At 35.8% G+C, this 27,504-nt stretch overlaps 2 protein-coding genes across 4 annotated transcripts in view; one reads left to right on the top strand and one right to left on the bottom strand.

The window, feature by feature from the left end:
• CCDC18 (coiled-coil domain containing 18) overlaps positions 1 to 1,857 on the bottom strand; it is a 128,587-nt gene extending 126,730 nt beyond the window's left edge. For both annotated transcript variants that reach the window (XM_027625945.2, XM_027625955.2), the window contains exon 1: positions 1,484 to 1,857. In XM_027625945.2, the coding sequence (XP_027481746.1) occupies positions 1,484 to 1,844 (361 nt within the window). In that variant the 5' untranslated portion in view covers positions 1,845 to 1,857. The remainder of the gene's footprint in view (positions 1 to 1,483) is intronic.
• Positions 1,754 to 17,862, top strand: TMED5 (transmembrane p24 trafficking protein 5). Of its 2 annotated transcripts, none has more exons than XM_027626002.2 (5): positions 1,754 to 2,287; positions 7,264 to 7,361; positions 12,011 to 12,194; positions 14,235 to 14,280; positions 14,851 to 15,077. In XM_027626002.2, the coding sequence occupies exons 1-5, from the start codon at positions 2,099 to 2,101 to the stop codon at positions 14,934 to 14,936; spliced, it is 603 nt and encodes a 200-aa protein (XP_027481803.1). In that variant the 5' UTR covers positions 1,754 to 2,098; the 3' UTR covers positions 14,937 to 15,077. The 2 variants fall into 2 exon arrangements, with proteins under 2 accessions (XP_027481803.1, XP_027481793.1); XM_027625992.2 differs by lacking the exon at positions 14,235 to 14,280 and having other exon boundaries at positions 1,850 to 1,994; positions 2,078 to 2,287; positions 14,875 to 17,862.
• Positions 17,863 to 27,504: the final 9,642 nt, after the last annotated feature.

Genomic DNA, 27,504 nt, shown 5'->3' with positions numbered 1-27,504 from the left:
CAGTTATAAGATTTAAAAAACACACACATTCACATCACAACCGTAGAGATCAAAATGGCATTTGGCAAGTTAACTCAGAAATACATGAAGAAAAATTTCTCTTTCTTCAACGTATGAGTATCTCTAGAGTTGTGAAATTCTCTACTAAACTTTACACATAAAAATCGTGATAAAGGGCCACATTTTATTATTAATACATATAATCATTATGTATTAAAATACATATTAAGAATATGTACATATACATATTAAAATATATTAAGAACTAAGGCTTTAAAATTTCTACTACTGTAAATCTTTTTGCATCTTAAAATTACATTCCTCTTTCAGATCCCATTTACCTTTGTCATTGTAGGACCTCTCTTTCATCACCCTTCTAGAATTCTGACATCTCAAGCTCCAAAAGGTTAGGAGTCTTATGTATCATGTTCAGGACTATTAAGACACTTACAGAAGGTCAGGATGTTCAGTGAATAAATGATGATTGCTGAATTGCCCTTCCTTCCCCTCATCCAGCTAAAATAGAGAGGCAAATTTATTCCCCACTCAAAATTTCTCAGATGTAAGAAGGAAGATTAAAAAGAAACCCCTCACCTTATTGGAAGAAACTGTGGCAGGAAATTAAATGAGACGCTATGTAATCGCAGAGAAAATGTTTCTTTTTTCCCCTTTCGTTTGCACAAATTTGCTTCTGCTTAAATGAGAAGACTCTCCCATAAAAAGTCAATGGATCAGGTCCCCATTCTGCTTTATCTTTTCAACATTTCTAGCTTCCTACAGAATGGTGAAGGAAAAAGGGTACAATTTGGGTGAATTCTAAAATGTCATTCGATATTACGTTTCAACTAAATCAGGTTTTACGTCCAACATCTTCTGTGTATTTTAATGTAACAATTCCCTAACACTTACGTACTAATACATCTGCTTTTAATTTTTTTTCCTACCGAGCCATGAAAACTTTTCTTCCCATCAACTTACAGTAGGTTATAAAAGTCTATCTTCACTGCCTGTACATACGTGGAAAAGTGCATCATGCTACTACCTACAGGCCCTGACCAAATCACCTGCTCCTAATTACGCGTTGGTAGCTTTACGCGCACGCGCACCCATCAACACCGAAAAATCGGTGTTGTTTATAAACCTTGTATGTAATAGGATGGGCTGTAGTCGAAAGAAGATTCCTCAATTTGGAAGGAGGTTATAGATTTATGTTGTATGGTCCTGTTACCAAGAACTCTCAATTTGACAGAATTGATCCCACGTTCATCTGAAAGAAGCGGAAGAAAACATGACGTCTCCCTCTCCGATTTCTCAAATAAAATACAAGTCTGCAGAGCAGCGCACACAGCAAGCGTGAAGTCGATGGGAAGCGCGTCCGAGGGTGCTGGGAGGGAAAGGAACAAAACTCCGGCAGGTAGGCCTGTTTTCACCCTCCAAGGAGCAGTCACTCACCACCCAAGTCGTAGCTGGGAGACAGACCCACCTGACAACAGCGCACACCGCGCTCTCGTCCGCGTTCGGAAGCCTCGGACCCTCTCCTGAGCTCGGGCTGTGGAAGCATCAGACACTCCACGCGGGGAACGAGCGAACCCCGGCTGCTCCGAGTTCGAACCGCCGCGGGAGCCGTTGGGGACGCACCTCCCCGGCCGCAGCTCCGCCCCCCGCGCAGGCTCTGCGCGAGGCGACGCAGAGGCGTGGGGCCTGTCGGGGATCGTGGTCTGCGAGCGCGTCCAAGCCCGCTCGTCTGGAACTACATTTCCCATAATTACACCTAAGACGCCCATTGGTGGGGGGGGGGAAGCCATGGGAACCTGCCGCCCTGGTGTGAGGCGGGGCGCGCTCATTCCAGGCCTGAGGGGGCCGAGACCGAGAAGCTTGCGGAAAAGGACTGCTGGCCCCGCCCCTCGGACCCTACCCTTCTGAGGCCGGCGTTTCCCGCTCTGAGGGGTCCTGTGCCGCCGCCGCGGCCGCCACCTGGTTTCTTCAGGCTCCAGGTTTCCCTGCTAACCACGAGGAGTCCAGGGAGGAAAAGCGGAGCCTAGGTGCCAATAACCCACACTTCCCGCGTCTCTTCCAGCCCGAGATCGCCCCGGCAGGGATGGGCGACAAGATCTGGCTGCCCTGCCCGGTGCTCCTCCTGGCCACTCTGTTCTCAGTGCTGCTGCCAGCGGCGGCCGGCTTCACGCCCTCCTTAGACAGCGACTTCACGTTTACCCTTCCGGCCGGCCAGAAGGAGTGTTTCTACCAGCCCATGCCCCTGAAGGCGTCGCTGGAGATTGAGTACCAAGTAAGTGTGGAGGGTGAGGCAGCCTCCTTCCTTTATCCCAGCTACCCCGCGTCTTCGCCTCTCACCCACTTAGAAACTTCTTGTGGACTGCGAGGGTGGTGAAGAGGCGAGGGCCGCTGGAGTAGCCGGCCCGTTCGGCGCAGGCGCGCGAGGTTCGGCTCTCCTGAGGCCGGCGACCCAGAAGTTAGGCGGGACCTGGAATTGACGACCCGCCCTCTCCCCTTTCCTCCCGTTGGAAAGAGGCCAGCACTGGTGATCTTGGTGGTTTTCCCTTTTGTTTCCATAATTCGCCCATCGCCTTGCTAACCAGCACACGCTCTGATGCTGGGAATTTCTCAATACAGGACTAACACGTTCTCCATCATTGGAGGAGATGATGACACTTGTTTTGTTACCCCGACCACGCTCACCCAATTCCGGTGTTATAAATCTTCACTGTCATCGCTTCATTTAAGGATTTTTGAACTGTGAACTTGTGATTATCCCTAAATCCGATTTTGGAATATTTTGAAAGGAGCTCTTGATGTATTTAATGGGTACATTTCCTTCGCAGTTACATATTTTTAAATCAAGCAATATTTGTTTATTAAAACTTTATAACTTGTAGTTCATCATTGTAAGCATTTCTCCCATATCATTGTCTTCTTTTTAGTATCTTCATAATATTATGTAGGGATTTGGCTTAATTTATATAGTCATTTTGGTAGAGCGTAATTTCTTAGAAGAAATCTTGTTAGTTCCACACAGCTAATTTTGATGTCTCTGGGTAGCACTGCAAAAAAAAAAAAAATGCGTTGGTGTGGTTCACCTTTTAATTTTTCCCAGATTATTTAATTTATAATCAGATAATTTTTTTAAGTTGATGCAAAGAATTATTTTCAACAGTTACTGTCACCTATAGAGCAAAATAAGTTATGTAGAATTTTCATCGGAAGGAACCTTAGAATTAAATTATTTCTAGATATTTAAGGAAAGCAATAGAGAGCGCAATATCTGAAGTCATATAGTGAGCAAAACTGAGGCTAGACCGCAACATTTATTGATCTCCAGTGTAGTTCAAAAGTTCATTTACCATGTGCCAGTAATTGGCAGGGGTGGAGGGGGATGAGGGGAGTGTGGATGAGATGACCAACTATGACATGGACAAAAAGAGTCCGTTTTCAAGGATATTATTTAAGGGATACTGGCTAATAAACAGCTATTTTCAATTAAGTATCGTTAACTGCTGTTAGAGGACAACCACTTCTCTGGTGTTTCGGAAAAGGATTCCTGGAGAAAATAAATTTGAATCCTGAAAGATGCTTAAGTGAGACAAGAATGCAAAGAAGGCAGGGCATTTCAGGAAAAGGAACAAAACACGAATAGTTATAAAAATGCGTAGTGTTTTGTTGCTGGGCAGTATGTGGACACTACACGTGCTGAGTTTTTATTAGACCTGAAGACTAAAGTCTAGGGTGCAAGTAGAAGTAAAATAGATTGGAGAGGTCAGGAGGCTGGATCATGGATCATGAATCTTTAGGCTTGTGTGCCATGCTGAGTGGCTTTGCCCTTGTTCTGTACAAGGGCCACTGAAGATATAAGCAGCATGGTAACAGAAATGTTTTCCAGATAGATCACTGGGTACAGTGTGGGAAAAGGAGGGCAAAATTAGAGGCAAGGAAATCCAACTGGAGGTTAAAAAAAAATTTGTATTATTTGAAAATTCCTTAGTATTTATCTAGGAATTGGTATTAGGGAGGAAATATATATGAACTACTGACCTCTTATGATTATGATATAAAATCTGTACAAATAAAATGCTTGGGTTGAAATCCTAACTCTGTCACTTACTACCTCTGTGATTTGAACAAGTTATTTAACCTCTCGCTTGTAAAAGAGAAATAGTAATTACCTCACAGAGTTGATTTTAAGAAATGAGTTAATAAGTGTTCATAGACCATCCCTGACACTAGTAAATAGGCGGTGAATGTTGGTTTTTCTACATTTACACTTCTAGAGTTATATAGCTGGCTTGGCTTAGCTTTATGCTCTGCATCTTTAGTCACTCTTAAAGGGACTGAAGTAATCCCCCTAAACAACTTAATTGTTTTGATTGAAGAAAGAAGAAAGAAGTAAAATTTAATGTCTGTAGTCCTAGACAATGTTGAGGGGTTTGTAGAGTAAGAGGTGATCTTCACCTTTTTGTTTGCATTTTCCAATTCCATTATTAATTTTCCAGTAACAGCAGCTACTGCTTTTTGTCTTTGTTTTTAAAATGTCAGGGAACAGACATTCCAGACATTGCCCTTGGGTCACTGTGACATACTGAAAATTTTTAACCATTTCTTACTTTCCAGCTTTAGGAGGACACTTTTAGAATAATTGACTAGCCCCACATTATATTAAGTTCTTGAAAATTTTAAGTGTCAATACATATATCTTAGGAATAAACTAGATCATTCAGTTAACTTTTTAAAAATCATTGCTAAGTGCTTAATTTGTTGGAGCACTATGCTAAGTGCTACGGATATAACGGTGAGTAAAAATATAGTCCATGTTCTCATACAATCTAGTATGGAAAAGGACAGTAATCAAACTGTTTACAAATAAATGTAAAATTGTAACTCTAATAAGTGCTATGAAGGTAGGTATATACAGCTATGAGAAGATTTAATAGGAGGACTTAATTTCATCTGGGAATTGAGAGAAGACATTCCAGAAGTACAATTCAGATCTGTAGAAAAATCAGCCTTATTAGGCATAAGGGGATGATTTAAATTTGCATTGAGGAAGAAGACAGAAGAAAGCCTTTGAGGAACTGAAAGGCTGTTACAACAACAGTACAGACTAGGGAGAGTGGCACTCATCATCTTCTAGTGAAATCAGGAAGTTTTGTTTCAGATTATGGTGTTTTTTAAATAAATATTTTTATGCTTTAAAATTGTATTTTATAGATTTTTAAGTTATCTTCTGTGTTCTTACCATTTTTAACAATTTCATTAAGCCTGACAGCCACTACCAATAATACCTTTTAAATCTTTTACTGAAATCTTTGTTTAGTTTTGTTAGATCTCTTATTTTCTGATTTAATAGTTATCTTTTTTTGGCTTTTTTAGAGGATAACTTTGAGTAATTCTTTTAAAATGCTTTGAATCCTTGAACAGACTTTTTGCTTTCACTTTAGTAAATATAATTTTCTTTTACTTGGGATCATTGAAGACATGGCCGTATTGTTTTTTTGCATCTAGTATTATATGTAAGAATTCTGATGCCAATCCCAATTCTTATAAGTAGTAGTTCTCTACCAGTTATCATTGGAAGTTTCTAGGTTGTTCTTTTTAAATCCTTTGGAAAGGCAGTAGGAATTTTTTTATCTTTTACATCCATTAGCCCCTTCCAGTCTCAAGATTTTTATCTTTTGAAGCAAGAATTTTTGTTCTCTTATTTGATGATTTCTTCCCTTCATTTCTCGTGGTTCTCTTCTTTGAAATGCTTGTTAGATAGATATTTGAAATCTTTAGCTCTGTCCTTCGCAAAGGGTCTTACCATTCTTCTCATACTTTTCATCTGTACTTTTCACCTTGTTCTGAGAATTCCTTGGTTCCTTCCAGTTCGCTGATTTTTAGTCTCTATCCATATTCATTCTGCTGTCATTACATTTGTTAAGACTTTATTTTGGCAACATTTTTTATCTTTTTTATTTTTCATACCAGCAACCTCATTTTTATGGATTACACATTCTTGAATTTCTCTGAGGATATATACTTATGAAGAAACATTTTGAAGTCTGTTTATATTAACTATTTTTTCAGAATTTGATCCTTTCAGTAAAACCAGTAACATGAAAAAGAGGGCATTGATTTCAACAAATGTGTTTCTCTAGTCTGTTTCAGTGAGAATTTTGAGATTGATAGCTATTGGTAGCTAGATATATATATCCTTTGCTCAGTGGACTATCTTCCAGAAATTCCTTACTCCTCATGTCTGTTAACAGTCTTCCTAGATTTCCAGTGTTGTTATTTGTATCAATATATTTTCTTCATTTTATTGGGATTTGAAGATTAAAGAGAATTATTTTTATTTAGCTGGCTATTTGAAACTACTTTTGTTGGTAAGTAAGTATAGCACAGGAATAGGTAACTTTTTATATCATTCCACTAAGGCCACCAATAAAAATAAAATGGTGTATTAAATAAGAAAAAGAGTAGTTATCGGAGGAAAACTGCTGAGTTCAAATTTTGACATTCATTGACTATATCTACCTTCAGAAAAGTATTTCTCTGTGCCTCATTTTTTTGTGTTTTTTTTTTGTTCTGTTGATTGGTTCTTGTTTTACTGAGAACAGTAGTAAGACGTACCTCTTAGACTTGTTTTGAGGAAATTAACCCAGATAAAGCACTTAAAACAATGTGTGGCATACACTGTAATTGTTAGCTATTATCATCATCATTTTGGGATTGTAAAGGAACTGTGTTCATTGGCAAGTAAACCAATAGCCTACTTGGAATATTTAGTTCATATTGGAGAATAATAAGCGAATGCACTGAAGAAGTCAACTGGAGTCAGATCATAGAAGTTTTGAGTTCTGGGTTAAGAAATAGCTAATTATTATTTTACTGAAGAGGAAACAAACTCAGAAAAGTTACATAGCATGCTCTAAATTGCCTAAGTAAAAAGGTTTACCATATGAACTCCCTTCTGTGTTTCCTTCCACTCTACAGGGCTTCTCAATCAAGGCAACATTTTAGGAAGATTATTTTAGTAATATTTGTAAGGCCTAAAGTTAGGTGATGGCAACAGGAATTGGTAAGAAAGTTCCAAAATGAATAGAATTGAATTGGATGATCTTTGTGCTCCTTTCTAGCCCTTACATGCATCTTGTTGACTTTCTTTACCTCTCTAGGTTTAGAAAGAAATTCTTTTCATCATATGATCTACTTTATATATTTTTTATTTCAGAATTTATAATGTGTTCTTTTCTTTGTGCTTTTCTACAGGTTTTAGATGGAGCAGGATTAGATATTGATTTCCATCTTGCCTCTCCAGAAGGAAGAACCTTAGTTTTTGAACAAAGAAAATCAGATGGAGTTCACACGTAAGTCATCTCTTAGTTGAGTTCCCTGGGCTGAGTATTACCAATGGGCTATCTGCAGGGCAGGGAAATTTAGCACATTTGATACAAACATCAGTATTAAATGATTCCATATGAACATTTTAAACAGTCCTAGATAGTGGTCTATCATAAACTAAAATGTCTTCCATTAACTTTTTTCTCTTTTTTTAGGCGTTTTGTATTGATCCTAAATTTTTTTCTTTGCTTTGGTTAAATAAGATGAGTATGCCCTAGGTATTGCATTCAGTCTGTTATGGCATTTTAAACCTGTCTTTCTGACTAGCACAACCTTTCCATTTTAAGTTACTGTTCCAGGTACGTATCCTATAGTTTGAGCTGCTGGCTTTATCATCTTTGCCCACTATTTCCTTTCTTAAAAAAAACAAGTACAGGGCGCCTGGGTGGCTCAGTTGGTTAAGCAACTGCCTTCGGCTCAGGTCATGATCCTGGAGTCCCGGGATTGAGTCCCACATCGGGCTCCCTGCTCAGCGGGGAGTCTGCTTCTCCCTCTGACCCTCTTCCCTCTCATACTCTCTGGCTCTCATTCTCTCTCTCTCTCAAATAAATAAAATCTTTAAAAAAAAAAACAAATAAGTACATCTTTGTGCATATGTGTTGTGTGTGTATGCCTGTAAAAGTTGGTTTTTACTCAGACCTCATTCTTTTTAGATAATTAGAAGATGTGATAGTAAAAGATCTGACCATAGGAAACCAGAAAGAAAGAAAATAACTTGTTAGAAGTTTAGAGTTTGACAAAAGGCTATATATGCTCTCTTAATTTCACTTCTCTTTTTCATATCTCAGTAGTGTGTTTCCCTGTTCATTCTGTCATTTTACTACAGCACTTTGTTTACTTATTGCATTAAAACTAAACTCGAGTTTCAGGTAGAGGAAAAGCAAATACAGTCTAATATTTGCCATAAACTAGGCTTTGCATTTTATATGCTTCAAATTAATCATTCCAACCCACTGTGAGAGATTCTTTGATTCCCCAATTCCCATTTTACAGACAAGGAGGCTCAGAGAAGTTAAATAAGTCTGCAGGGATACACATTTATTAAGAGGAGGAGGCAGGATGGATCAGAATTCTTGCTTTCTACCATACGATGCTTAGAACATCTCTGGCACATAGCACTATGTAAGTACTAGCTATTATAGTTACTGGTCTTTGTTAACCAGCATACTTGGCATGTAATTGATAGCAAATACTAAACACATGTATGAATGAATGAGGGGGAAAATATCTCAACTATAATACTCTTTTCAGAGTGCTTTATTTTTATTTTTTATTTTTATTTAATTTTTAAATTTTTTGTATTTTTTAATTTTTAAAGTTTCTTTTAAGTTTTTATTTAAAAATTTTTTAAATTTCTTGTTTTTTATTTTATTAAAGTTTTTTAAAATGGCATTTTACCTATGCAGAGCTCAGAAAAAAATATTTGTATAAACTATTAATAAAATAGAGAAACAGTAACTTAAAAAGTCAGTTTCGATTGATATCCTTGGAACTATGCTTTCTCTTTGATAGTTATATGAACAGAAACTAAAAATGTAGCTCATCTTTAAATTTCAGAATCTAGAAAATCTGTAGAATTTCTGTCATTTTTCTCTCCAATTTTCTCCTTTCTTTTAGAGATAAATTAAGATTAACTTGGGAGAAAAGGTATCTTATTGGTTTCTTGCATAGAATTGCCTCTCATTAAACCAGTGGGAAAAAAGAATGAGTTTATAAGAGTTTACATTTATTGAGTTCTTTTGATGTGCCAGGCTACTGTTCTAAGCACCTTATATTTATTAATTTTTTTTATTCTTCACCACAGTCCTATGAGGTACATATTACCATTTTATCAATAAAGAAATTGAGGCAAAGACCACTAACGTAAGTTAATGAAAGTTACACATCTAGTGAACAGGCAGAGCCAGGATTTAAAACCAGGCTGTCCAACTCACTCTTAATCACTACACCAAATTTACAAATCTGCTTTCTAAAAAATCAGATTTAAGGGGCACCTGGGTGGCTCAGTCGTTAAGCATCTGCCTTCGGCTCAGGTCATGATCCCAGGGATCATGGGAACGAGCCCCGTGTCGGGCTCCCTGCTCGGTGGGAAGCCTGCTTCTCTCTCTCCCACTTACCCTGCTTGTGTTCTCTCTCTGGCTGTCTCTCTCTGTCAAATAAATAAGTAAAATCTTTAAAAAGATAAAAATAAATAAATAAATAATAAAAAATCAGATTTAAACAAAATTTTATCTTTAACTATATTAACTTTTTATTTTTTGATTTTATTTTTTTAAAGATTTTTTATTTATTTATTTGAGAGAGAGAGAATGAGATAGAGCATGAGGGGGCGAGGGTCAGAGGGAGAAGCAGACTCCCCGCTGAGCAGGGAGCCCGATGCAGGACTGGATCCCGGGACTCCAGGATCATGACCTGAGCCGAAGGCAGTTGCTTAAAAATAAAATAAATAAATAAAAATAAATAAATAAATAAATAAATAATAAAAAATCAGATTTAAACAAAATTTTATCTTTAGCTATATTTTTTAAAGGCAGGTTATAAAATATCTCTGTTACAGCACTGAAATAGTTTTTTTCTTCAATTAAATCCTAAATACTGTCCTTTCAGAAGGCAGCGTTAGTAAAAATGTCTCCAAACAGAACTATAAACAGCTTAAGTAATACCTATTCACTGGCACTTCCAGGAATAAGTCTGTTTGTGTGTTTATATTTTTTCTAGACAGCTGAATTAACGTTACTGTAACTCATGCCAGAATTTATGCATTCTGAACTACTGTTGCTCTTTATTCTACTTGAAGGGAAAATTAACTCTGCAATTTTTATTTGGATAATATTTTGTATCATTTGTAGTATTAAAGTTCCTTTCTACTAAAAGCAGTCAACAGATTTAGAAAGAGATTAGTATAGGAATGACTATAAAGTAGTAAAATACCTTTTTTTTTCCATACACATGCTGAAGCTCATCCATGTGAGTCAGTGCTTCTCAAACTTTTTTTCATTTTTACTCTTGTCCCCATGCAACCTTTCTAGACTTTTCTGCCTTATCATCTCCCCATGAAATTTTAAAACCAGTTTTTGTACTATATGTAGATCTGTACTTTACATGTAAAAAGAGTAGGTACAAAGCTTCCCCTTTTTATCCAGTGCAGGGTTAAGAATGGCTAAATAAAGTTGAGTTAAATAAAATTAAGACTAAACAAAATTAAGAGTTAAATTTAAAAGTGATTAAAATTAAACTTAGCTTTACATAAGTCAAAACATTTTTTTCTTTTTAAAATTGTTCCCCACTGTATTTGCCAGTATATTCTTCAAGCTTCTTCCAAAGGTTAAATACATCAAGACAAAGGTTTGTCATGACTGAGGAGATTACAAGGAATGCAGACAGGCTCTGAGCAGTACTATAGAAAAGAAAGATCAATTAACATGAGAGTCAGAAAACCAAGCTTCGTCTATGCCTGTGACAGGCTGTGTGATCATAGGCAAGTATTTTAACTTATGTGAACTTTATTTTACTTACCTTGAAAAGGTCAATTATGCCTATTTCAAAATATGATGGTAAGGATTAAAAGAATTAAAATATGTTAAAGTAGTGTGTAAATTATAAAGGGGTATACAAGTATTGGCTATATTTTATTTATGGTATATATGTTAAGATTCAATCAAATTGCTGAGTACTTCTCTCTCATGCTTAAACTAAATAAATTGGATATAGGGGTGGAAAAGAAATGGAGATTGATTTAAAAGAATCACATGTTGTAGGCCAGTTATCTTGAATGTGAAGCTAATGAGACCAAGATACAAGTTTAACTTAGATGTGAGTGGCATTTATTCAGTAAAGCTAATGCCACTGAGTGTAAAGCTCGTTTGTTGGCCACTGATCCCTAATCTCTGTAAACCTATGTTATAAAGATGGTCTTTTTTTTTTTTAAAAAAGATTTTGTTTATTTATTTTACAGGGAGAGACACAGTGAGAGAGGGAACACAAGCAGGGGAGTGGGAGAGGGAGAAGCAGGCTCCCCACTGAGCAGGGAGCCCTATGCGGGGCTTGATCCTAGGACTCTGGGATCATGACCTGGAGCCAAAGGCAGACGCTTAACGACTGAGCCACCCAGGCGCCCCTATAAAGATGGTCTTAATCTGTAGGAGGCCTGGAAGAAAGCATTTAGAACAATCCATCACTGCTTTTGAAAACAAGTCACTTTAGAAAGTAATCTAAATTAAAGGGGAGGTTTGTGGTCATATTTGCATATGAATTGAACTCATGATAAATTACTCTTAATATATAAATATTAAAGATCATTGTGAGGTATCATGTATCTATGTTTTAGGTTTTTAATCCTATTCTTTTCCAAAAATTAGGTCAAGATCTTTTACCGTATTTCCTGAGTAAATGCCAAGCACATCTAAGTTGCAACTACTTATATATTTTACATATATATTTCCAGGTTGCCTCTTTCCCAAGAAATTATAAATTATCTTTCAATACTTAAGGAAGTCTTTTTATCAGCAAACTATCCAATTACTATAAACCATGTTATTTCTTACCTATAGTAGTTTTTCCTTTGATCCCAAAAAGAAGTACAGATAACTGAAGACATGTACTTTTTTTAATACAGGGTAGAGACTGAAGATGGTGACTACATGTTCTGCTTTGATAATACATTCAGCACCATTTCTGAGAAGGTGATTTTCTTTGAATTAATCCTGGATAATATGGGAGAACAGGAGCAAGAACAAGAGGACTGGAAGAAATATATTACTGGGACAGACATGTTGGACATGAAACTGGAAGACATCCTGGTCAGTATGATCTTTTAATAAATAAAAATTATCCAGAGGTCTAACTGTGTGATAAGCACTGAAATAATAATTTTCTCTGCATTATCTCATGTAATCTTTACTTAACTCTATGAGGATTATTTATCTCCATCTTTCCAATGAGGAAATTGTGGTTTAGGGGAGATCATGTTTGTCACATAACCAGAAAGGGGGGAACTAGAACTTGAACACAGGCTCTTCTTAACTATAAAACTCCCTTAGAATGTTCACAAATAGAAGAAGGTAATGATCCTATAGCATACTTGCACATAGAAAAAAAGTGAGCAGTTTGTAAACACTTAAGATGTTATAGGCATTTTTCTCACAGCATAATTTTTATAACATGAAATTTGATATCACTTGATTAATTTGGCAACACTGTTTACATTACTCAGACCAGACCTAGCAGTTATCAGAAACTAGGACTACATTCAGGAGCGAAAACTTTTAGAATATGGCTTCTTTGTTTGAATTGCCTTATCATTTACATGCATAATGAAATGTGCATGTGTAAGAACCTATTTGTCCATAATAGTATTGGTGATGGGGGGAAGGTCATGACCCTTCAGCCACAGGTAGATGTAATCAAATGATAGAATTTACTGAGTGGTATTTGTAAATAGCATATATAGCTGTATGAGAAATAACATAATCATTGCCAATTAAAACTGTGTAATCTCTAATTGTCTTATAACCTGAATTTTTTTTTAATAATGTGGTATTTTGATCACTTGAGGTTTTTTAGGAAAGCAGCTGTCAAACAGCAGAAGAGACATACTATACATAGCTTAGGAAGTCAGAAAATTAGACGATCATGTTTTATCATGTGTGATTGCTTAGTGAATGAGCCCTCACAGCCTTGGTTTCCTCACCTGCAAAATGAGGATAATACCTCTAGAGTTGTGAGGATGAAATAAGAAATGTCATGTGTCTAAGTGCTTTAAACAGTGTATGGCATAATACATGTTACTTTTCTTACCTTTTCCACTGGTGTTACTATGAATACAAACTGAAAGGATTAAGTTTGATTGGTATGAATTTTTACCATGACAGTTTTTTATCTCACCATAATTTCCCATGTATATATCTTTTAAATTTCAATCATATTAACTTATTCTTTCATTTTAAATTTATTTTGCCAACAAGACTAAAACACTAGTACTTATAAACCTCATTAGTGCTTAACTGCATTCTCAAGAGATTGAATTCATTCACATGGTTAAACAAAATGACCAGTAAGTTCAGATTTAAATATGGCTTAAAATACTTATAAGCCCTTTTTAAAGAAAAATGTCTTTCAGGAGCTTTATTTCCCCCCCAATTTTGTATCCTAACAGCAAACTTTGATAAATAATTTTGTATTTGGCTATCATTGCTGTAATACTGAAAAGAACTATGCATGATCTTTTTTATTTGGGGATCTGAATTCCTTATTTTTCTAGAAAATATTTGCATTACTAGGTTACTGTTGCTTTACAAATATGCCCAAATGATAAATATTACACTTTGTAGTTTTGTAAGTTTAGCAGAAAGTCTGAAATTTTGAGTATAGTTTTTGCTTAAATAAGGATTTTAAGCAAGATGACTATGCAGGAAAATCTGTTTCTAGTATTTTCTTATTTTTGCCATAAGTACAGTTGACCCCTGAACAAAGTGCAGTTGAACTGAGGTCTACTTATGCAGATTTTTTTCAGGAAATGTATTTTCTCTTACAATTTTCTTAGTTAACATTTTTCATTTTGCTAGCTTTATTGGAGGAATACAGTATATAATGTATGTAATATATATAACAGAAAACAGTGTTTTGACTGTTTATGTAAGGCTTCTGGTCAACAGTATGCTATTAGTAAAGTTTTTCGGGAATCAAAGGTTTTATGTGGATTTTTAACTGTGCAGGGCGTTGACCCCTCTAACCCCCATGTTGTTCAAGTGGTCAGCGATGTACTTTGACATCATTTCAAGTCTCAATTTTAACTGATATTCATATAGCCCTCTTAGTTTTCAAATCACTTCTCTCACCAGGACCCTGCTATAAAAACAGGTTTTTCAGAAGATGTACAACTTAAGAGTGCATCTTGATAAGCTTGTTTTACAAATATAATTTTGGAACATTTTTATATTAAAAATAGATTATACTTTTGGATGTATAATATGCATATCAAAAATTGGAGTATTTTCTAATTTCACTATTATTTTCTGAGATGAAAACATTGGGTGTTTTGCTAGACACTAAATTGGACAAGACTAACATTCAAAGAAAATACTATAAAGACACAGTGCATTATATAAAGATAAATATCTAAAAGCTGTTAACGGGTTTTTTTTTTTCTATCAGTTAGGTTTTTTAAAACTAGTCTTTTTCTTATGATTTTGAGGTCTAAGAAACAGTGTATATAAAATTCCTGGCACTATGCACTGAAATATATTTTCAAATTATTTCTTTTCAATTTACATTAGCTTTGTTCCTCTGTTAAGTAACTATTAGATGAGAACTATTACATAAACTTACAGAAGATCTTTAGGTGATCCAAGTAGTACCTGTCCCTTAATTAAAATTGTGTTTGGATGTAAAACTATTATGAGTTAGGATACTGTGAATCACATGTTTAACTTAAAATTACTGAGCATTCTTTGATAGTAAAATTATTTTATTTATCTCCAGGAATCCATCAACAGTATCAAGGCCAGACTAAGCAAAAGTGGTCATATCCAGACTCTGCTTAGAGCATTTGAAGCTCGTGATCGAAATATACAAGAAAGCAACTTTGATAGAGTCAATTTCTGGTCTATGGTTAACTTAGTGGTAATGGTGGTAGTGTCAGCAATTCAAGTTTATATGCTAAAGAGTCTATTTGAAGATAAGAGGAAAAGTAGAACTTAAAACTTTAAACTAGAGTAATTAACATTGGGGGAAAAAAAGACAGAAAAATGCAATACACTTATAATCAAGACCATTAATAGTCTTTCCAAAAAATGTTTTCAGGCATTACCACAAGTGTGAAACAAGTATAATTTTAAGGTGAAAGGAGTCTTCACTTTCGTCTGTGCAAGTAATCTTATTGCTTCAGTTGTACTTAAGTGTATAACAAATATTTCACAGAGTATAGGTATAATTGAATGAAGCCATATTTATCAGCATTTTCCTAAGTTTGAAAAAGTTTTGCAAATGTCATAGGTGATTTAAATAAATGAACTTTGGGCCTAAATGCAACACCAAACATTGTTTTTAAAAGACTGTCTTACCTTGAAGTTTCTTTGTAAATGTGGCAATTACAAATTAGAATTTTTCAGTATATTGAAGTTTCTTTGTAAATGTGGCAATTATAAATTAATTGTATAATTTTTCAGTATATTAAATTATAAATCATCTGAGAATTACCTAATCATGGATTGGATATATCTTTAGAAGACAAAAACTCAACTTTTCTTTTTACATATATATTTCTCCTGTAATGTAAATAGAAGCATAGCTGTGAAAAGCAGATTTGTGAGATTTTTATAACCAAATATATTTCAACTTAAAATATTAGCAAAAAGTATTAAATACTTCGCTTATATTCCCCAAAGGCCAACATTTTAATAATATTTAAAAATGCTCAGTCATTATTAAAATTGGAACAGATTTTCTCTTTGAAATGAAATAGCTAAAGGCTGCTCACAGTCTCCATAAGGACACATTTGGTCTAGTCCTTAACTCAGAACTAGAATTTTGAAATTAAATGTGAGGGAAAATAATTTTATTTTTATATTACCTATCAGCAGTGTCGTTAGTTTTAACATGATTACTGACTTGGATAATACATTATTACCAGCAGTTGTGAAGGAAATACTGCTTAAAAATCTGGGCCTTACATAAATAAGTATCTCCTTTTCTGAGTTCTCAAAATCAGCAACAACAATCAATAAAAGAAGAATTTAGGTAAGCTTGAGAACATCTGATGAAAATTAAGTTCACTTAAATAAACTGTAAGTATCTGGAATCTGATTGGTTCATCGTAATGACCCAATCCTAATATCAATCATGAGACTAAATTCCGGGTAACTGAAGAAACTATACTTGGCTAGGGTTTTATTTTTTACAGTTGTTTTATTCTGTTTTGAATTGTCTAAGTATTCAGGTACATTTTATGAAACAAACTCTACTGTAAGGTTTAGCACTGGGTACATACATTACAATTGTTATAACTTTCATTAAATGACCTTTCTGATCACTTTATTTATTGACATTCAAGTAAGGATTTGAAAGCCCACAGAATCCCAAATTTAAAGTGGTATGTGAATAACTCTATGTAAAGTCTCTGCCATCCTTGCTTATTGCAATCTGGGGAGTATTACTTAAATACTAGTAATTTAGCTACAACATGAATTAAGTAGAATTTTTAGGTTATGCCCATTTGTAATATTAAGACAAATATGAGAAATCAACTTAAAAATTTGAGTATAGAACCTCTCTGTACATTAGTACTGCTGGAATTCTTAATAAGCAGTGATACTGAGAGAATGGTTTCATTTACTAATTTACAGTCAGAGTGGTACAAAAAGAGATTTATTTCCCTCCTTCTTATCCCCTTGGGAGAACAAAAAGATTAGCTATCCCTACTACGAAGCTTTTAAAAAATGAGGTAAATGCCATATATAATTGATTACCTTAACTGGCCAAGAAAATGTTTAAGTGTCCAGGAGTGGTGCCTACAATACATGCAAAACAAGGGCCAACAATCACCTGTGAAGAGACCTCCCTTTCCCCCCTTCTGTTAAACTCATTATGAGAAGCAACCTTACCATACTATAACTAATAAAACAGTACAGATATAAACTACTGCATCTTCTTTATAAAACTGTGATCAAGAATTCTACCTCTGGCTGGTTACTGTACTATACTCTTGATTCCTTACCTAACAATGAACTTGTTACATTATCTACAGATGATTTGTGCCACTGATTTTAAACCTATGATTCAGTAACGTCTTATAATGGCCTTATCTAGAAAAAAGGAACTTAGGAATATTGAGGACATAATTTTATTTTTTATAGGCACAAAATGAAGAGTGGGATTAAGAAGGATGTTACTTGTATTAACCAAAAATATAATTAGCAAAGAACTAAATTCTTTAATATTTCTATAGGCATATAGTTTATCTGCCTTATGTTTTTTTAGATGTCAGTACTCAATTTTGAAATTAAAATTACGCTAAAATTAAGCAACTTATCACTTAATGACTGATTTTGTCTTCAGTTGTTAGTTATATAAACTCTTAAAATACAATATTTAAGGCCTAGAGTTTTACTCTTATTTGCATTTGGGTCATTAATGATGTGCTGTTCTTTCATGTGAATGTCAAGGTATAGAAGGCAATTAAGTGGTTGAAATAGCATGGAAATAAATTACAAATTCAGATGTAATTTTGTTAAGTATTTTTATCCTTAAATATTGTTACTGTCTTAAAATTAGCAAAAATTGAGTACCTGTAATTGTAAGCCTCCCTAAGTACTTTATCTTCAATTTTTTAAAAGATTCAGCATGTAATAACTTTTCATCTTAATATGCAATCAGCATTGCTCACATTGCTTTATAGTTGTGAATAGCCATATTAAATGAGCAATGAATACTGTTCTGAATATATATAATAAAATTTACAATCAAAGAAAATCTTACTGATCTACCAGTTATTATAAATGCTAATCCTTAAAACCTTCACTGATCTCATCTTAGCCATGTGTGCTCTCCCTTCCATTTGAAAACCCATAGTTCTTTGTACTTCTTATTGTATATCATTCTACCTTGCATTGGAGTTCTGTTTACATGTGTTCTTATTCATCTGTTGCCCAAACATGCATTATAACTATAAGGTGCTCAGAAGCAGGGGGGAGAAAGGCAAAGATCACCTCCAAGTTTGGAATGCTAAATAAGCCCTCAAAGAGCTTCTTCCACTCCTCTAACCCCACACCATAAATTGCCTGTAATATGGCTCTAGAATCTTAATTTTTAACCGACACAACTTGGGATTCTGGTGTCCATTATCTTTGGACCATCTGCTAACTGGGTAATACTGGGAAATCAAAATTCCTTTGAGCCTATTGTGTGTAGAAACATTTTAGAAAGCATCTTAAAACTTGGTTAAAATCACATATAAAAGAGTCCGGTGCTTGGTGGAGGTTGGTTATTGGTTATTTCCTTCACACCATCCAGACAAGACACTCTTCCCCTACAAGCTCATAGAATTCCTTAGGCACCTTTCTGCTTCTGCACTCCCATCACCTTTAGGTGTCTGGGTTTCTGGAAGGTTTGTGTCATTAAAAACTAGAGCTACACTACACTTAATGTCTCTCTGGAAAAGGGGCACAGAATAAAGAATCCAGACCTAAAATGATGTTACATGAAAAGAAGGCACAATGAGGTGGGACTCTGGATCCCCGTATCTGAAAGAGAAAGGTGAGAAATTGCCAAGCAGGGAAAAATTTGGAGGTCTTAAAAATCACCGTGAGTCAACAGCAAAATGAACAGAGAATCAGTATCCATCACTGAAATGAACTCCTTTCTATATAAAGAGACTACTCCCCAGTCCTGGAAGTTTTCAAGTGGCAGTAATGATCAAATGTCAAAGGGTTTATTTTTACATTGGATATCAAGTGGGAGGAGGGACTAAAAACCTTTCTACCCTTACTTAAATTCTAAAAGGACTAGTTACGCTATTTGTAGGAGAAAGCCGAAAGGCCACAGCTTAAAAACACACATTTAAGGGTTCCATTTTGCTGGATTCTTGCTTGATATTCAAAACCAAATTGGAAACAAAAAACCACAATACCATGGACAATCACTCCAACGGAAATGATACAGTTAGGTGTAAATCTAAAAAAAAAAAACATGTATAAGACCTGTATGCTGAAAATCACAAAAGTTGGTGAAAGATTAAATGCCCAAATAAGTAGAGAAATGTACCACGTGCCATGGATTGGAAGGTCAATTCTTCCTAAATCTATAAATTTAGCATAATTCCTATCAAAATCCAGCAAGATTTTTAAAGATTTTTTAAGATTTTATTTATGTATTTGACAGAGACACAGCAAGAGAGGGAACACAAGCAGTGGGAGAGGGAGAAGCAGGCTTCCCCCAGAGCAGGGAGCCCAATGTGGGGCTCAGTCCCGGGACCCTGGGACCATGACCTGAGCCGAAAGTAGATGCTTAATGACTGAGCCACCCAGGCGCCTCCAGTAAGACTTTTTTTTAGATTTATTTTTAGAGAGTGCAGGGGCAGAAGGAGAGAGAGAATCCCAAGCAGACTCCCCACTGAGCACAGAGGCTGCTGCAGGGCTTGATCTCACAACCCTGAGATCATGACCTCAGTCAAAATCAAGAGTGGGAAGCTTAAAGACAGCCACCCAGGCGCCCCGCTGCCTTCGGCTCAGGTCATGATCGCAGGGTCCTGGGATCGAGCCCCACATCGGGCTCCCCACTGGGCAGGAAGCCTGCTTCTCCCTCTCCCACACCCCAGCTTGTGTTCCTGCTCTCGCTAACTCTGTCAAATAAATAAAATCTTCAAAAAAAAAAAAAGCAGCCTTTTAAATAGTGCTATGGCAATTAGAATAAACAGGTAAAAACATGAACTTAAATGTAAGAAAACTGCAAAGCTTTTCAAAAAAAATTTAAAAATCTTCAGGACCTAGAAGTGCTAGGGCTAGACAAAATTTTCACACTTGACAGTAAATGCATGATGCATAAAAAGAAAAACTGATAAACTAGAACTCATCAGAAGTAAAAACTTTTGCACCATCAAAGACCCTGTTATGGGGTTGGAAAAAGCAAGCTACAGAAAAGGAGAAAATAGGGGCGCCCAGGTGGCTCAGTCGTTACGCATCCGCCTTCGGCTCAGGTCATGATCCCAGGGTCCTGGGATCGAGCCCCGCAGCGGGCTCCCTACTCCACGGGAAGCCTGCTTCTCCCTCTCCCACTCCCCCTGCCTGTGTTCCCTCTCTCGCTGTGTCTCTGTCAAATAAATAGATAAAATCTTTAAAAAGAAAAAGAAAATATATGCGAACTACCTATCCGAAAAAGGACTGGATTATACAGTCAACCATGTACAGCTCAAACTCGTGTTGTTCATGGGTGAACTGTATTAAGAATTCTTAAAGCTCAAAGTAAAAAAACAAATCAGTTATAAAATGGGTAAAAAACATGGAGAAATATGTGGAGCATGTGAAAATATGTTCAACATCATTAGCTATTAGGGAAATTCAAGTTAAAACCAATGAAGGGTACCTGGGTGGCTCATTCGGTTAAGTGTCTGCCTTCAGCTCAGGTCATGATCCCAGGGGCCTGGGATCTAGTCCCCCATCGGGCTCCCTGCTCAGGGGGGAGGAGTCTGATTCTCCTTCTGCCCTTCACCCCACTTGTGCACATGCTCATGAACACTTACTCACACTCTCTAATAAAATCTTAAAAAAAAAAAAAAACCCATAATGAAGTATCACTACCCAAATGGCTAAAATAAAAGTTACCAACAGCTGAAACTAAGGTAACATTTTACATCAGCTAAAATTTTTTAAAAGTCACCTAAGGCTGGCAAGGATGCAAGAAAAATTAGATCACTCGTGCATTGTTGGTGGGAGATCAAATGGTAGTCACTGGAAAATATTTTAGCAATTTCTTATAAAATTAAACATGCACTTACCATGCAACCCAGCATTTATACTCTTGGACACTCACCCTGAGAAATAAAAGTGTGCACATAAAAAGCTATACACAAGTTACATATAGCAGCTTCATATTTAACAGCCTCAGACTAGAAATAACCCACATGCCCTTCAAAGAGTGAATGGGTAGGGGGTGCTTGGGTGGCTCAGTCAGTTAAACATCAGACTCTTGATTTTGGCTCAAGTCATGATCTCAGGGTTGTGAGATGGAGCCCCACATCAGGCTCAAACACTGGGCATGGAGCCTGATTAAGATTTTATTTGCCCTGCCCCCCCTTAAAAAAAAAAGTGAATGGTTAAATTTTCATACATCCTTACCATGTAATACTGTGCAGCAATAAAGGAACTATGGATACATGTAATTTGAATGAACCTCAAGGGAATTTTTAGCGGGGGAGGGGGATCTTAAAAGTTTACATACTGTATGATTCTTTTTATGTAATATTCTTAAAATAACAAAATTAGATGGAAAAGAGATTAGTGATTGCCAGGTGTTAGGAACGGAGGGAAGAAAAGGAAAGTGGCTATAAAGGCAGCCTTGTGATGAAACAATTCTGTATCTTAATTGTGGTAACTGCACAAAATCTATGTATAAAATTACATGTAACTATATAAACACAAATAAATGCTTGTAAAATTGGTGAAATCTGAACAAACTCTGGATTGTACCAACATCAATTTTCTGGATTTGATATTGTACTATATGCAAGATGTTACCATTGAAGGAAACAGAGTACACAGGGACTCCGTGTGTGTCTGTGTATGTGTGTGTATATTTTGCAACTTGTGAATATATATTCCAAAATAAAACCTTAAAACAAAATGGTACAGATGGATATACCCAAAACAGACATTATTAGTGTGTTGTTATATATGTACATATTTCTGAATGACGACAGGAACGAGTGATATTTTAATTCCTTTTAAAAAAATTCTGTTAAAAACAGATTATTTTAGGTGTTACCTCAATCCTTAAGAATTATTAGTAGAAAGGGGAAACACTATTTTAGGGAACTTAAGGAATTGAACTTGACTGTTTTTACATGAAATATGAAAGAAAAGTCAACCTTTTTCTTTTGGAATTCTATATTCTAAAATAGTGTCTAGAGGTTATAATGCAATGAAGTGGTGATCAGAATACCACCGTGGGAAAGCCACATCTATTTCCCAATGTTGCAGTATCAGCATTCAGTGAATCTCAACAGAGGAGCGAGCTATCCTTTACTTTTTCAAATGCTGACTTTTCAGTGGACAATCCGGGTATACAGGTATATAATGAAAACTTGAACACAGAATGACTGATTCCTTCACCCATAAAAGTAACAAAGTCTTTTTGCTGTAAAGGATCTTAGAATTAAGGTATATATGGCAGATATGATTGAGAAACAACTTATTAAATATAATACAAGCTTCTGTAAATTCTTAAATGCCAAAAGGGCATAAATTTAAAAACATGTGCTAGCAATTACTACTCCACTATCCCTTAGCCATACAGCAAAGAAGAAAAGGATGAACAAAGACCAGTTTGTTTAGACAGGGAAACAGGGAAAGGTTAGAGAACATTAGCAAATGGCCCATATATTATCAGAGTATTTCCTTTTTGGCACCCAAGGGAAGTTCAGGATGCAATACTTTTATATCCTCAAAGCATCTAATACAAGTTGCAATTATCACAATATTCTAGGGCAAGGTTTAATATTTCAGAATAAGAAAAATTTGAGCATTACTATGTCTAGTACTTTGAACACAAAAGCAAAGAATCTGCCCCTCAAGAGGTGACAGAAAGTGGGGAGAAAGACTAGTATTCAGGACTCATCAATTACCCATTTTTCTAAGTCAGCTTTGTCATTCACTGCTCCAAGTATTTAGCCAGATCCCTCAAACTTAGGTTGTATCCTTCTTATGTGCTTCTCTCTACACTTGTTTCAAAGCAATGACCACAATGTATCATAATTAATGTATACGAACCCTCTACTAGACTCTAATCTCTGAAGGCAGAGAATGTCTATTCTATCCACCACCCCCAGCACAAGGCCTAAAACACAGTGTTTGTTAATGCAAAGACGAGGCCATTTATTAAGTGAAATGTGAAGTTTCAAAACAATCTTTTAGAAAAATAAGTAAGTCTACAAGTTCAAGGCTATATTTATATACCATTATCTCTGGAGTGCAGAATGGAAGATTTTCAGAGTTTTGTGTTGTACAAGTTTACTTTTTTTTTTTGAATTTACTTTTATATCATAGTTAGAAAATAGTAAAACTTTTCCTTTTAGGGGAAAAAAACTGATAGATTTCCTCCCTTGTGTTTCTCATCTACCACATCCAATGCCCTTTTCTTCTAAACCACAGCTTCATTCTCTTAGGACTGCTTAATTAATTCCCCCTTTTGGTGCCAGCTGAGAAACAATTTGGGGTTAAGCAGAAAAGCAGTATGTTAGAAACATTAGCATTATTTCCTCCAAGTCAGGCTTAGATATGGAAAAGGAGTACTTCACCCCAAGTGAGAATAATTTCTATAACAGGAAAATCCAGAATCGGATACTACTCCAGGTTACTTATAAAATAACAATTACTTGTTAATTGTAACATTTAGTTAATTTTTAAGGTTCCCTATTACCAGGCTATAGCAAAATGCTTGTCATTTTCTAAACCTAAATTTATACTTCTCAATACCAAAGACAAAATAATGTAATTTTTCAATGAGGCCAGATTCAGTAATTACTTGAAATATTTTAATGCTGCTTTTTAGTGTTAGCCAAGAAAACCACCTGACACTTTACTATCACTATGAATCTTATTCATATTTTAAGTATTATCATTAATTTTTCTTTCCAGTAGTCTTTTCCTCATTCATTTAAAAAATCAAACTATTTGCACATTATTTCCAATTATGATTTTTATTACAACCTGCTTTTTATGCAACACCACTTTAGAGCACAAAACGGGCTTCAGAATCCACAAGTGTCCACCTAGAAAGCCCTACAAAGTATTCTCTTGGAAAGACCTCCAAGTGCTTTTGCTTCAGAATAAATCACAAGTTTCCCACAATAAATGCAGGTATTACTTGCTTTTGTTCAGCTAACACCATAAATCTGCTCTAAACTAATTATTTCTCCATGATAGTACCTAAGACAGAAAACTCTCATATTTTTATTGAAAATTTTCTACACACCTGCCACAGGACCACCATAAAGAAACCTACTCAAGTTTTAGGTCTTTGCTTAATGAATGGTAATTAAGCAGATTTTTAAGAATAAAGAACATAAGCTTCTGGGAAATGCCCAGTAACACGGTCCTAACTCCACCTACTTCTTTACTTCTTCCATTACTTTCAAGCATGAACTTTTTATTCCAACCAAGCCTATCTTCCTTCTTTGCTGTCCTCTAAGTAGGCCTGCTCCTCTTCTGTTCCATTTAATATCACTAGGCTTCTCAGGTTCTCAAAACTTAAAAGACCCCTTAGCAGCTCAGTCATCAGGTAACGTCAGCTCAGCTCCCAATCACTCTATTATTTCTAGCATTCCCACTGCTTCTACTACCTCAAATTCATGTAAATCTAGGTTTGGCACTCACACCATTTCCCTCTAAGTGATCCTACATACCAGTGCCAAAGTAATCTCAAAACGTACTATAGCGTGGCAGTCCCATCACAGCAGGCCCATCAGGATCCTCTTTTCCAGCCTCACCCACGTCACATCACAACCCTTTTGTGTAGGCTTCATGACCTCGCTTCTTCCTCCTGCACTCTGTAATGCCCTATTGTGCTCCCTTTTCTACAGGTTCAGATCATTCTTTTCCCGGTCTAAACTCCTTCATTAAGTCTTCCCTAGTAATTCCTTTCTCTCAAATGTCCTCCACAGCCAGGCCCCAGGAAAAAAGTAACCTCTCCCTTCTCAAATCCTCTTGCCACTCTGACCCCTTTCAATAGCTGAACATACACATTTGTATCTTTCCAGGAAAGAGAACACTAAGGGATGAAGGTAACTCTATTTCGCATTTTCTTCCTAGTAGTCTCTTGGAATAAGACACCAAAATACCAAGTGAGATGTTCAGTCTCAACTCCAGGCCTATTCTTACTCTGCTCCTTCATTTTGAACTGCTGGGCTTTTCTCTCCCTTAGCCTGTATATTTAAGCTAACCCACTCTTCAAGGTACAACCTAACAAAATACTGCAGTCCAAAACAATCTCCTTTCTCTAGTGATATATAGAGCACCTATTTGGATACCTGTAGTCATCTTTTCCAATGTTGTTTCTCATGTTTATGACCTACCTCCCCAAACTGTGCCATTCTCTATACCTCTTAAACCCCTCCTTAATCAACATCCATCTTTGAACTTATTTATACTGTTTCTTATCCTATTTTTGCCAGTCAAAAGCTGACCCTCCTTCAAAGCCAAATCCAAATAGTAAGTCAGTAAGTCTTTCTCGAATGTCTCTCCAGGTTCCTATGGAACTTTGACAAAATTCCATAGTACTTACCACATTTCACCTTAAATTTAGCTGTATTTATGTCTGTGCCCTTCATAACTTAAGAATTCAGACCAGGGCTCCTAGTATTTCATCTCTCTTCACAGCAACTTGTAGGTATTCCAAGAATGAGTGTTGCATTTGAATAAACAATAGCACAAAACGGCTTGCAACACCATTTTAAGGAACTGAAACATACCAAAAAAAAAAAAATCCTGTAATCATACTCAAGTGGGTTGAACTGTATCTCCCCCTTCCCCAACCAATGTCCAAGTCCCAACTCAAGTACCTGTGAATGGACCTTATTTAGAAATAGGGTCTTTGCAGATGTAATTAAGTTAAAGATCTTGAGATGGTATTATCCTGGCTTTAGGGTGGTCCCTTAATTCAATAACTGCCACCTTTATGAAGAAGAGATTTGACAGAGGGTAAAGCTATAATATTGGAAGCAGGAAATGGAGTGATGTATCTACAGCCTACAATTGCTGGCTACTATCCAGAAGGAATCAACCTTGCCACTACCTTGATTTCAGACTTCTAGCCTCTAGAACTGTGAGAGAGAAACTGCTGTTGCTTTATGCTACCAAGTTTGTGGTAAACTGTCAAGGCAGCCCTAGGAAACGAATACAAACACCTCAGTAGAATAGTTTAAACATCCAGAAAAATAAACTTTGTTTTTATTTTCAAAGAACAATAATGAGGTTCTTAGGAAATAGATTTGAGTTTTATATTACTAAAACTATATTTTACCTAAATTTATGAAATGAATTTTATTTGTAAATAAGTAGTGGCTTATCTTAAACTGAGTTCAGTGCAACCTCTCAATTTAAATGTCCTGTGTTAAAGATACAATTTTAAAAGATATAAAACCAAAGTTATTCTCATATATGCTATAATAAAAAAAATCATGCTATTATCAACAGCAAATAATCATGATGAATAGATGTTCTATTTTATCATGGTATTTTCACTGCATTATAAATCTTAATGTTCTTAATAGTGAAGTTTCACATTTTCAACCTAACTTCGTATTAGGTATGGATCAATACTGTTTATTCTCTATTAAAAAAATTTAACCCAGCACTTCCCTTTTAACTCTGCCATGTTTCGAAGTTATCCAACTTTTACTTTTTTAAGTCAGTGTGCTTAAGGAACACAAAATTAATTTCAGTGAGCCTAAACCAACTATAAAGCCCTCAGATTCCAAATATATGTATGACTGTGTATTTTGCTAATTTTGCTTATCTAAGACACTGGCATCTTCCATTAGCAGATTTAAAATCTAGCATAACAACATGGCTGACAGCATATATATTTTATGTAGGAAGGGCCCCCAAATAAATGTAAATTGTATTTTAAAGAGCATGGGCCTTTATATTAAGTACTACCTTCTAGGTACAAACTTAGTTTTAAAATATTTTCAGGTATGCCTGGGTGGCTCAGTCAGTTAAGCATCTGCCTTCGGCTCAGGTCATGATCCCAGGGTCCTGGGATCAAGTTCCACATCGGGCTCCTTGCTCAGGGCGGAGTCTGCTTGTCCCTCTGCCTCTGCCTGCTGCTCCCCCTGCTTGTGCTCAACTCGCTCGCTCTCTCTGACAAGTAAATAAAATCTTCAAAAAAATTTTAAAAAAAGTATTTTCAAACTTTTGAAAATCATTTCAAAAATATTTTTTAAAAAATCAAGAGTTTAGTCCCACTGAAACGTTTTAAATTATACCTTCCACACAAAAAAACTAACAAGCATAGGTAACCTAAAATTTTACCCATTTTCCTGACTTCAGCCAAGTTCATAAAACAAACCAAATTTAGTCTTTCTGCCCACAGGTCCTGTCCCCATGCTTTAATAAAACCACCTTTTTGCACCAAAAACAGACAAAAAATAAGTTTAGTTGGCAAACATTAGTTTACATGAATTTGTTGAAACACCTATTTTCTTAGAAATTACGCTCCTCTGAACCTTGACATTTTAATTGCAGTCAACTTCAGCACTTGAAACACCAAAAAGTTAAATTACTAGTATCAATTCTTACACTCATTTAACCTATAAAGTTATGGAAATTAGTAATTATTGCTCTGATTGAAATACCATCTCTTCTCTGTTCCTTTAAGCTACTTTATGACTATGTATGTGCA

This window comes from Zalophus californianus, chromosome 4, assembly GCF_009762305.2.
Source record: "Zalophus californianus isolate mZalCal1 chromosome 4, mZalCal1.pri.v2, whole genome shotgun sequence".
Lineage (NCBI taxonomy): Eukaryota > Metazoa > Chordata > Mammalia > Carnivora > Otariidae > Zalophus > Zalophus californianus.
The sequence above is the reverse complement of the archived record's forward strand: the minus strand, read 5'-3'. Positions and strand labels throughout refer to the sequence as shown.

Excerpts from the sequence above, each read along its gene's own strand:
- TMED5 (XM_027625992.2), top strand. The coding sequence starts at position 2,099 with ATGGGCGACAAGATCTGGCTGCCCTGCCCGGTGCTCCTCCTGGCCACT. Across the intron at positions 7,362-12,010 it reads AAATCAGATGGAGTTCACAC|GGTAGAGACTGAAGATGGTG; the intron begins GTAAGTCATCTC and ends TTTTTAATACAG. Across the intron at positions 12,195-14,874 it reads TGAAACTGGAAGACATCCTG|GAATCCATCAACAGTATCAA; the intron begins GTCAGTATGATC and ends ATTTATCTCCAG.